The sequence below is a fragment of the Rhipicephalus microplus genome, chromosome 4, assembly GCF_043290135.1.
Source record: "Rhipicephalus microplus isolate Deutch F79 chromosome 4, USDA_Rmic, whole genome shotgun sequence".
In the NCBI taxonomy this organism is placed as follows: domain Eukaryota; kingdom Metazoa; phylum Arthropoda; class Arachnida; order Ixodida; family Ixodidae; genus Rhipicephalus; species Rhipicephalus microplus.
Genome location: NC_134703.1, coordinates 55,614,961 through 55,627,064, shown reverse-complemented (window position 1 = coordinate 55,627,064; position 12,104 = coordinate 55,614,961). Strand labels below are relative to the sequence as shown.

General features: G+C 42.3%; 1 protein-coding gene across 1 annotated transcript in view; it reads left to right on the top strand.

Annotated features, from left to right (window-relative positions):
- The window catches only part of LOC119171983 (protogenin B), a 251,125-nt gene that overhangs the window by 226,292 nt on the left and 12,729 nt on the right, over positions 1-12,104 (top strand). Inside the window, exons 15-22 of the mRNA XM_075892781.1 lie at positions 408-524; positions 1,659-1,821; positions 2,045-2,175; positions 2,957-3,130; positions 5,616-5,774; positions 8,577-8,682; positions 10,882-11,044; positions 11,684-11,815. Coding sequence (XP_075748896.1) covers positions 408-524; positions 1,659-1,821; positions 2,045-2,175; positions 2,957-3,130; positions 5,616-5,774; positions 8,577-8,682; positions 10,882-11,044; positions 11,684-11,815 — 1,145 coding nt within the window. The remainder of the gene's footprint in view (positions 1-407; positions 525-1,658; positions 1,822-2,044; positions 2,176-2,956; positions 3,131-5,615; positions 5,775-8,576; positions 8,683-10,881; positions 11,045-11,683; positions 11,816-12,104) is intronic.

The window sequence follows — 12,104 nt, the reverse complement described above, 5'->3', positions numbered from 1 at the left end:
AGGAGCTAGCTTCTTATCTCGCGGTTGGGACGGTCGTACGTCTTGGCTGGCATTAGGCTCTCACTACAACGTTTCTCTTGTAGTTACTGGGCGCACAAAGGTGACTGAAATCATTGCATAGTTTCTATTTGCGAAAAGGGTGCGCTTTTCAGACACAGCGAAGTAACAACTGAGACGCTTATTTGTGTTCATCTGTACCTGTGAGTACGTTTCGTGCGTCATTTGTGGGCGAGAGACTCGGGGCATGTTTCGATCTGCTTGCCATTCTGTGCGTGACCTTCCAATTATTGCTGTCGCGCTCATTGCTTCACCTTTGCGGCAAAGCTCTGACTTTATTGTTTATGAATGACGGGTGCATGGAGAACATTTCGTAAAACATAACGCACCTTTACTTTAATCTTTTTCAGAGCCTCAAACCTGGTATGAGGTGCATGTGTCTTGCTTCAACCATCTTGGGGATGGCCAGGAAGCTGTACAGACAATCCTGACCCACCCTGAAAACCTGACTGTAGAAGGTGATGTGGGTGCGTGTTATATTTTTGCCTTCAGCCATATTGTCACAATGTGGGGACAACATCTAAGAATACAGCAATCAAGGCCTTAATTAAAAGTTTAATTTCTTACTTGGTGAGCTTGGACCTAGCAGAGCCAGTAAATATCTGGTTGTAATGATAGTGGCACCCACTGTCATATGTCGCTGAGGTGTTACCTATGGATGAAATGCATGAACTCTCGATGCACATGTCATTGAAAGTTACAGCATAATCACCGGTTGTTTGGTATGTTCTAGAATTCGCACTACTTTTGGGGTTGCACATGCAATCTGCTTAGTATTGGTGACTCTCTGCAGGGGGTGGGGTGTGGGAATATGAAAGGGAATCGGGAGGGGGGAAGGGGGAGGTAGAAGGATATGTCAGTTGGAAGGGTGTCTATAAATCCGTGACACTAGCGAGCCACTTTGGGTGTCGCAATGATAGATTGGTTAACAAACTTAGTCTAACTCCTGCAACAATGTACTGCACTGAGATATTTTGCCACAACACTAACATTCTCCCGAGACGGTGCCTCACAGATATCAGTGCATAACCAAAATGGGCAGCGATGCCTGCTGAGGGGCTCTTTAGAGGGACGCTAACGATATATCAGTTTAGATCAATATATTGCACTCTGGGAACTTTAATAACAATAATTTCACCATCGTAGGTTTATTAATACAGGAAAAAATTAAGGTGAGGGTTTAATTTGTAAAGTTTGTGCTAATATCTGCACTCAAAGTCACAAATTTCAAAGTTTTTTTTTTTATATTTTGTCAACTTTGACTCAACGAAATATCCTGAAACTTGTTGTGTTAAGTCCTGCTTTCCTCACAGAACAACATACTTGGTTTTTACAAATTAGGAATTATGTAGGCCCTAGCAGATGCCATAAAAATATATGACACCACTGTGATTGATGCAGTAATTTCAAGGCAACGTCATAACTGATGTCCTTTTGCATGCTTTCCCACTTGCAGAGCGCCTTTTCACGGTGAATGTAATAACTTTGGTATTGTGAAAGAGCAATTTACTAATATGAGAAAACCATTTTGCCCTTCAGCGTCTTTTTAATAAACTGTGCATGTGCCTGCGTGGTAATGCAGTCGTTGCTTTTGTGCACAGACCCGCCAGGTGGCTTGGAAGCAGAGCCAACGTCACCACGTTCTATTCGCTTGTCCTGGAAGCCACCAAACTCCATTCACAACATTACCTACTACACTGTTCGGTACAGCACTGTTCATCCCCAAAACAACATGAACTCTTCTGTGGTACATTACGTTAGAAGGTAAGCTTCTATGGCCTCAAACTTTGACCTGTCCTGTGCTATGAAATTAGTGAGTGCAGGAGATCAGTTTAGTGTTATAGTAATCTCTAAGTTTTCCTTATGCACTCGTGTTTTTATATTCTAATAAGCAGATGTGGTATCTCTGACACTTCAGTGTTGCGTGAATGCAATAACATCCATTTCTTATTCCTCGTTTCCTTCATTTACCTCCTCACAATTCAAGCACGACACCGGAGGTCGTTGTGAAGGACCTGCAGCCGTACACACTGTATGGCTTCGCCGTAAGATCCCACGAGGCTGACAACCGCCCTGGCCATTTCAGTCAGCTCATCGAATGTAGGACAAGCGAGGACAGTAAGAGCACATCCTCTAGTTCTCAAGTTTGGTTTTGCCTAATCACGTGGCTTGAGCCATTTACTTGAACTGTCTTGAGGATCAGAGGCATAGCCAGAAGTTTATTTGAAAAATGGGATTGGGGTTGGTCTCTCCTAATGGCCTTCTCTCTCAAGGCGAAACGGTGAAAGGTTTTGTTCGAGGACAGCCTTGATGGTGTGTAGATTTCACCAACACACTGGTAGCTTTTTCGAGCAAACTGAGAGAACTACTGTACAGCAAAGTCTATGATAAGTATGACATGGCTGGCTAAAGCAGCTAGGATTTAAGAAAAAAAAAGAGTTATAGGAAGCATGTTTGCACAATTCAACAATTAAATGCTTAAACAATAAAGAGAAGCTGCAAAGCAAATAACTGTTTGAATTACTGCAGAAATGTACGCACATCCTAAATTCTGGTGGTGATAAAAAAAAAGTTGCTAACAAGAGGGGTCTGAATGAGATTAAAATTGAAACCATCAAAAAATGTGCAGTCGGTTAGCTCAGTTTTTGTCTGGGACACATAACCTGTGGACTATTAGAGTAACAGAGTAGACACCAAAGAGAAGATTGTATGGAGTAATGAGAATAAAAATAAGTGAGTGTGGGATGTAGCAAGCCTGTGCGGGTTAGACGTTGCAGAAGAAGGCTTCTTCTGGAAGTAAATTAGTTATCCAATGATTGGGACATTGGGACTCTGATGACTCTCAAAATAGGTTTGCTACTTTATTATACAATTTGTGTTTCCCATTTTGCCTTACCAGAACCGACCGTGCCCCGCGACGTCACTTGGGCACCTGTAGACCTTGGCTCCATAAGGCTCAACTGGATGGCGCCCGAGTTCCCCAATGGCATCATTCAGGCCTACCACATCTTCTACAATGCCAATGTGGTTGACACAACGCAGGTTGACAAGTGGAAGAATAAGCAGGAGCCAGGTCAGAGTTCTCATGCTTTTATTCCAAGCATATATTTACTGAGATGTTGTTACTTCTTCCTGAAGCATTGCAGTGCTTTTTGTCTTTGCTGTGCCAGCTTTTGCATCCTAGTCAGCGATGTTAGGTCAAACGTGGAATGCAGTAAAGTGAATGACAGTGGCTAGCCCCTTGACATGCTTTTGCCTGTTCAAATGGCCTCTGAACTGCTTCCAACATATTTTGTTCACATTTTAAGGAAGCATGCTGTGAGAGTTGCTCCACTTGGAAAGTCGTTCAAGCCTCATGGCACATGCACATCTTGTTGATTAGTCACAGTTAGCCTTAATATCTGCCAAGTGAAAGATGGCATATGCTCATGCGAGGTGGTGTAGGCGCGGTGGTGCAGCAGCATTTTGCTATAGACATAGAGTTTCTTATAAATACACTGGAGAAACTCTGGCGCTAGTACATCTATGGAAGCTCCAATGCACGGTGAGTCGACGAGCGTGATAAGGATGGTTGGTACACAAATTTGTTTAAAGGGATCAACTACAGATTTTTTTTTTTTTTCAATCCTATTTTTTTCCGGCACGATCATAAGCTTACCCTTCGCAGTGTTCCCTGCTGCAGTAGTTACTCTAAACAGCATGTAGTTATTTAATAAGCTGTATTTTTTAATATGAAAGGCTCTGAACACCAATGTGCTTTTTTGTCCAGCAACGCTGACAATTGATAGCGATGCCGGTAGCCCTTCTAGTGACTTGTGCATGCTGTCATTGTTCTGCTTCTGAAGGTGCTCCTGTAACTATGCTTAACCACGTTTATTCAGAGTTTTAGAACTACAGTCGCCGACCTATTTTTCGGACTCTGGAAATTCAGACTTATTGGATACTTCGGACTTCAGTAATACACCGTCGGGGTTCCCGTAGGGCTAATGCATTTTTCTGACTGATTTTTTTGACAAATTCGCCCCCGAAAGTTGAATTTTCAGACTAAATCGCTTGTTTTGAGCTGCGCTATGAACCTGTAAAAACGCCGCCTTGTTAAGTTTTTTGCCGGCTTGACCAAACTTTGTGACTTATTTTTAAAATGACTTTCCTGCCTCTGAGAAAGGAAAGCGAATGTCATATTTCAAGTTTTGGTAGCTGAGTTGCATGGGACTATTTTTCCGTCATCGGTGAGCACAGTGGTCAGCACTACCGTCATCTACACTGTATGGGGAGAAGGCGAAGTAAAGATTCTTTATTTTTCGCAGCAGTTGCTGCTTGCCAGCTTGTTCCAGTCACCATTTAGCACGTGTTTTGCCGGGTCATATCAAGACATTGTGTGTGCTTCGTGGTGGCTATCTGCATCATCTAATTTTGTGTGCTCGAGCTCGATGCCATGGCTCCGCCATCTGTACCATTGCGAGAGCCAGGTGGTGCGAAAAAACGTGGGAACTATGCAGCCATGACGTTGGAGAAGAAAGCTGCAATTACAGTCAAACCTCGTTAGTGCGTACCTGCTTTAAGCATACTAACGGTTAAAACGTAGTTGCGATGAATCCCCGACTGAGTCTCATAGAGACTTATGCATTCGCGGACCGCTTAAGCCGTAGTGTTCAGCCTATGCCCTCCGGTTAGTGCGTACCGCGATAAAATTTTGCACAACAAAATTTTACGGCTCCGCTGAACTTGCAGACGCCACGATGTGCTGTGAACGGTTTTCTGTCATGTTGATAAGAGCGGAGATCAGCCAATAAGTTATTACGAGTTCTGCGCGATTGCAGCGATGGCGCTGCGAGTAACCATCGGGAAAAAAAATGAAGGCGAGGTGGCGACCACCGACAAATGCGCCGGTATGGCTTATCGCCGGCGAGAAGCTTTATCACAGTAAGCATCCGCAGTTACATCCTCAGGCAGGCGTGTGGCGTAGCGTCACTTTAGGCCTACTGCACGCTTTTAGTGGGTGGCTACCTGAACGCGCTGGGCCGCCGATAGCTACCGCTTCGTCTTGCGAGACCGTGTTCAAGCGCACACCACTTTACAGAAATTCAAGCACCTTGCTGTCACAGAGTTTAGCGTAGTGGATCGCAGGCACCGAGAAACCTTGCTGTATTATGCCAACACGCCCACCGTGTTGGTTGTAATGTCACCAGGAGAAAGTGTAGATGTGAGCACCAACAAGAACCTGTTTGTCTGCCTGCAGGTACGCACACTTCCTACCTTCACCTTTTTGCATGGCGAGGAGGAACCCTCGGCCAGGAAGAGGGATAAGCCGGCAAGCGAAGTGTAGCGAAGGAAAGAGTAAAATGAGCGAGGGCCACATTAACACATTTCAGTCTGACAGGCAATGTCGTACTAGGAACCCCCTGGCCCCTACATCAGTCCTGGAAGTTTCTCTTTTCATTCATTGTTGCATGAATAACACTTTATTTATTGCTTAGTGATTTTTTTCAATCAGTTACCACTGGACCAACTCTGAAAAAAAATGCCGTAACTGTAAGGGCAATTTTTCTTTTTCGCAGGCACGCAACTGACATCTATACTGAATGGATTGTCCATCAACACAGTGTACTCATTGCGCATGCAAGCCCAGACCACAGTTGGCCTTGGTCCCCTGACCCAAGTCATCAAGTTTGTCATCAGTGTGCCATCACGTAGTACCATCTCTCCTCACCCTCAAGGTCAGCTTCATAATTTGCAACTTTGAGTAGCTTTATTGGCATTGCAGTGCAAAATGCACTTAGTGAGTGCAAATGCTGAAATGCGTTGCTAGTGCTACTAAGCAGATACAATCGAACCTCAATATGGTGATCATAGATGTTACAAATTCTCAGGTATATAATGCAGCAAATGTAAACGTTCCTTGTCAGCAGTGTTATGTAACGAACTTGAATATTTTCCGGTTATTCTTAGAATTGCCAGATATACCTGCAGATGCACCGAAAAGGGGTGTCTTTCACACTGCTTAAAATATTGGCAGCGTAAAAATTAAGCGAAGGGGCACAGAGAAGAACAGGCAAGGAGACACACATAACTTGTCCGTGTGTTCTTGCTTCATTCTCTGCATCTTTTCCATGCTGTCGATATTTTGTGCAATGTAGTACAGTCGATCCCAGGTAGATTGAACTAGGATATATGGAATATTCGCTGTTTCGAGCGTATAATGAATCCTTTTGAAGTTACCACACAAAAGTATGGGACCGTTGCCCACATATATCGAACTCCCGCAGAGAGTAACATTTATATATCGAACACTGTGCCATGCCAAAGCCCAGAAAGTGCATTTATTCCGACAAAGATTGATCAATTTTATGCCGTGTTCTCACAAGTTCGGATCCCTCCTTCCGGCCGGCTGACGAAGACGTGGTGTAATTCGTTGGTTGCGCACAGGTCGCCCACCGTTAGCGAGTGCACCGGCACGTGATGCATGAACACAGGTCGTAATGCATGGACACAGTTTTTTTAGAGGGGTCCATTGCCGAGGGCACCAAAATCACATGAATGGGAAGTGGCTGTGCGGCCTTGTCACAATGTGTGCATTCCCTTCCATGTTTGTTTGTTTGCACACGATGGTATGCGGGCCCGAAAGCATGGTCTTTGAAATCCGCAACTTTGTGACGTATTTCCGCTGTTTTTGGTCATAGAATGCACATCTTGGAGGCTACGCTTTTCTTGCTTTTTGCTTGCTGCTACAAAGCCTCTAGTGCCACTGCAAAGATACCAACGGTAGAGTACACGGTCGTTTGTTGTTTGTTAACAGCGTTGTAACTTTTGGCTTGTGTACTTTAGTAGTTCGTGCTTCGTTACTGCTTAATCTTTCGTCTGGAGTCGGACTAGACATTTTGTCGTCCGCTGTGATAACAGCGGTGGCTGGTGCTTAAAACGATGGCAAGTATAGCACTGTCATATCACTTGCGTGATATCACTTGATAGCACTGTCATATCACTTGCTCAAATCACTTTGCGTTTTTAAATCCAAACTAAAGACTTTCTTGTTAGGCCCTTCTGTTTGATTGAATTGTAACTGTATTATCATGTCTTTTTTTGTTGTGGTATTCATATCCACATTTTTTTTTTAAATAGATTGACGATGTATTCCTTGTTTTTTAGTGTTCCTGATTATTATTCTAATGGTTTTTTTTTTGTTTTCTTTTGTTTTTTTCCATCTTTCTCTTTTTTATGCTGTGTTTATTTGCTGGCAATGTATTTCAGTGTTGCTTGATGATTATTTTTTTTTTTCATCATGGGAGGTCCCGCCTGCGGTTCTTACCTTGGGACCTCCTAGTGAATCTGTACCCATGCACTTTTCCATGTTCACGCTTGATGATGATGAATAAAACTTAGTCATACAGTTTCCTCGTTGGCTTTGGTGACAGGTGACGAATTGGACTGCGTAAACTTAGCTGACAACGGCGTACGTTGCCTCAGTGAGTTTTGCTACTGTTTAGCGTTTCCGGGCACCACCTCCAAAGGGAGTACAGAAAGCGAGTTCAGTGCAGTTGATGCTGATATCATGGTATCAGTTCAGCAGTTCGACTCCAGATGGAAGATTCAGCAGTAACGAAGCACAAACTACTGATGTGCACAAGCTGAAAGTGACAACAAAAGTGGGCTCGCGCAATTATAAAGGTGCTAACAACACCACTAAACATTTTACCGCGCTACAGAGCTTGCATTGGCGCTCACTTGGTCAATGACTGCTGTTGTGACTGAAGATGCTGAATTTGCTTATTTTGATTGATTGATTGATCGATTGATTGATTGATATGTGGGGTTCGTCCCACAACCACCATATGATTATGAGACATGCTATAGTGAAGAGCTCCGGAAATTTTGACCACCTGTGGTTCTTATGTGCACCCAAATCTGAGCACACGGGCCTACAGCATTTTCTCCTCCATCGAAAATGCAGCCGAGTACCGAAATTTGCTTATTTTCAAAGCTTCAATTCTCAATAATGAGTATGACTTGATGAACTTGACGGCGTTCGAAAGGCAAGACAAGTCTATAAACTATTTTCACATAAAATAAAGTGCGGCAACTTGCAGAAGTAGTTGTCACCTTTTTTTTTTTTTGCACTCTGTGAGCTAGTCATTATGTTAACGCTTATTACGATTTCAGAAAGCTGTCTCGAGAGTTGCAATGCGTTAATATAAGCCTTAAGTATGGATATCTTTTATTTTGAATTATCGATATATTGAACTATTTTGCTATCTCCTTAAGTGTGATATATTTGGGATCGACTGTACCAACTTACCAAAGCGTTGCTCATAATAAATTCTTTGACACAAGATTAATTGTCTGGCTTCCTTACGTTTCCTTTCCTGAAAACTTATCTCTCTGCTTCCCAGTAATGAACGCTATCTCACGATGATTAGTGATTATATGAGCACTTCCATACCGCATTGTCATAGCTTTGGTTGAGAAGGGGGGAAAAGTGAAAGTTGCTTCTAATTCTTCTCCTTTTCGTGATCTCAATGCAGCTGCAGGCCAGGAAGCAAATGACCCATCTCTTGGAATACTGCTGGGCGTACTGGCGGGCCTGTTGTGCATGGCTGCATGCGCAATCATCATACTCTACAAGAATAGGTAAGTGCTACTAGCGTCCTGCTCAATATCAAGTCTGCTTTCAGTTTCTTCTCTGATTGGTGGCTCCGCTTACGCAAGCTTCGGAAGCGAATGAGCCGGGTGACCATGAAGCAGACAAGATGCAACAGTGTGACACAACCGATGAAAGTGCTCAAATTTATGTAGTTGCGTGGTCTGTTCGTGAAAGGAGGAAGGAACGAACGTTCAGACATTCTTCTGCTTCAATTAGCAGTGTTTACCTGATTCTAACATGCTCGCAGGTCTAACGCGTGCCCAATTTTCGGACACAGATTAGCTACATGCCTCGAGCCCTGGCAATCAAAAGTATTTCGCTACTGAGTGTTCTGGTCTATAAAAGTGTGCTCCTTCAGTCGAGATAGAGTTGACGAAAAATTTTTAACTAATCGAAGCTAAATTGACGGAAGGGTGAGGTGCCAGGTGATGTACTAGGGATTATAGTCATTGACTACATTAGCGTCCATGGGACTCCCGTTTCACACCCCTGAAACGAAGTGAACGCGCTGTTTTCTTTTATTGCTTGGTGGCTGCTGAGCTGATTTTCGTTATGTGGTGCTTTTTTCATCTGCTCAATGGCCATGATATTAAGGGGCAAGTCTGACATGTAGGCTTGTGCAAATATTAAGTTTCAAGTTCGAAGGAAATTCAAAGCAAATAGTGATTTGGTGTAGTGATTAAAATCGAAATAGAATGAGCTATATTGCATACATATTATTGAGAAAAGTGAGCTCATTTGTCATGACCTGACTTACATGATAGATATTTAAAAAATGAAACAAGGCCTGTGTTAATGCCATTCTTTTCGCTTTAAGTGGAAACAACTTTAAATAGTAGCAGTATTTGACATTTGGTAGAATGCAAGTGATAACCTGTAAAATATGTTATGTTTCAAAATTTACTATACTTTAAGCATATAAGCGAACATAACAGGCTTCTAAACTTTAAAAAATTATGAATGGATGTGAAGGTAATATGCTCATTTAGCCGTGAAGTGTCGCTTTGCGGCAGTGCGGATTTTTCATGGATAGGTGTTTTTATGGCTTAGCACCCTTTTACTGCAGTGAAACCACTTTTACTAAAGTGCAACAATAAATCAATTTGGATAGATAAATTTTACTTTGCAAACTCTAATGTAAATTCTGCCATCATTGTTCTGATAATAGAGCAGAAAGTCATGGTCTGTAACGTTTTTAAATTTTTCACCAAAATCTCTGCTTGTAATGCCACAAAATTCAACATGTATCTTTTCTATTTTGGTGAAACTGATTGAATGATATTTTCTGAAACTTTGTATGTCTCTGGCCCCGTCGAAGGACAATGTACTTCATTGTTACAGTTTGGAACTATGTAAACCCCTAGGAGAAACCATCATAATCTGTAAGTTGGTGATTGGCGCGAGAAATTCAATATGGTATCACCATGAGTGTTAGCTTTTGCACATTTCCTTGCTTACCAAACGACCACTCATGGCAAGAGTGGTACTTTTGGTATTGAGAAAGGCATATATACATCCCTGAAGAAAAGAAAAAGATTTATTTTCAATGTCTCTTTTTTTTTTGAAGGGTGTTTTCGTCTAAAACAGCTAACTTTGGCTACTTGTGGTTGATGTGAAGGCGTGTAATTACTTGAAGTATTACCTGGAAGCATGGAAAATTTCAAAGTGGGGTGGGGGGGGGGGGTCAGAATCTTTGCTACCCCTCTCTAGTTACGACCCTGATGAGTAGCATTGCGAGGCCCATCGGTGTACATTAGGGTGAACCAGCTAAGAGGGAGCACAGACAGTGACGGAGGAATCGAAATTCAAGAAGAAAAGTGCACCTCAAATCTCAATAAAATGAACCCAGATATGATGAAGTATGGCTTGTGAAAAAGTGCATAAAGAATACTGTTGCAATTAATATAGTGTTAGAAATATACTTTTATAATAAATTTTCAGTTATAACAAACTTATTTCCGTGTATGATGCAACTTCGTTATAAAAATTCAGAGTGTGTTATGGGAAGCCTGTATTCTCCAGAGGATTTGTTTAGGGTCAATTAGCATGGTGCAACACAGGTGATATCCGCACTCAGGTTCTTTGCATACAGGATTTTTTTGTTCTTTCTTTTTGTTGTTGCGGTACACAATGTATTATTCAATAGACATAAAAGCATGATTGACTTTCCCATTTCATGTTCACAGCAAGTGCGGCTGTTCTGGTAGCAGCGTGGAGCAGCACGGACCATCCACTGGCAGATCGTGCTTTGCAGCATTTTTCGGTCAGTGCAAGATGCCAGCCCCAGCTCGCGAGCTTGAAGTGCTCTCAGTTACTTCTCCAAGTCCTGGAAACCACCTTGACACAAAGGTAAGTGGTTCGAGCTCGGGTATCAGTTGTTAGCAGCCATAGGTTGCTTACAAAGGTGCTGACAGAGTTTTTGTTTGCCATTTTCTTCTTATGTGCTGTCCTCATAACTGTAGTTCTTGAATATATCTAACTTCAGTGTAGCGATACTTAATTATGTCAAACAGGGAAGGATGACAAATTATTTCAATATATTAGTAATCTGAAATACAATACCATATATTTCTATATAAACTTATTGGGAAGTCTAAGCCATGCCGAGTTTTCCTGCTGTATCAAAGCACACAACTTTGCTTGTTGCTAATTTTTCATCCACACCTTTTTGTGGAGCATGTATATCAGGCCAGGGGTCCTTTATCGCTCAGGTGCAGTATGTTGGTTTTATTTTTTATAAGTATAGTTATCAGTTATCAGGCTGTATGTAGAAACTGCATTGTGACTACTACTAGTTTAGTAATGAATATTGCATGGGGAATAATTTTATACAGTATGCAAGTTCAAGTACCATATGAATGTAAATGTGTAAAAGCTGAATTTTCTGTTCCTCAATGGATCGGGATTCTGTAGTTCGACAATAGCAGTATGAATAGCTTTGATCAAAGATTTATGGCCTCTTCGCTTGTATACTCTTTTTGTGCACAGGGAGGCTACCCAGCAACGCAATGTAATGGCAAAACAAACGGGCATGCCAGAGGGAAGCAACCAAATGGCACAGCACCAAACGGGCATGTGGGCAATGGCAGTGCCGTTTGCTTTATGAAACCTTCAAGTTCGGTGAGTGTTGGACTGATGCGCAAGTCTCGGCTGCTGTTTTATTGCGTGTTACGTCTGTGTATCTCGTGACTAAGTTTTCGAGAAAAAAAGCTTCCTTTTGGCCATTCCTCGAGCTATATTTCATTTAGCATTTCGGATTGCATTTCAGAAAATTTTTTCGATATAGTGTGTGAACCTTAAAAATGGCAACATGATAGTGACACAAAGTTTGGGACCCTTCGTTTTTTCTTTTGTTCCGTTCCGTAGTGTTTGCACAGGGAGGACTAGCCGTTGGTGACTGATTTTAAAA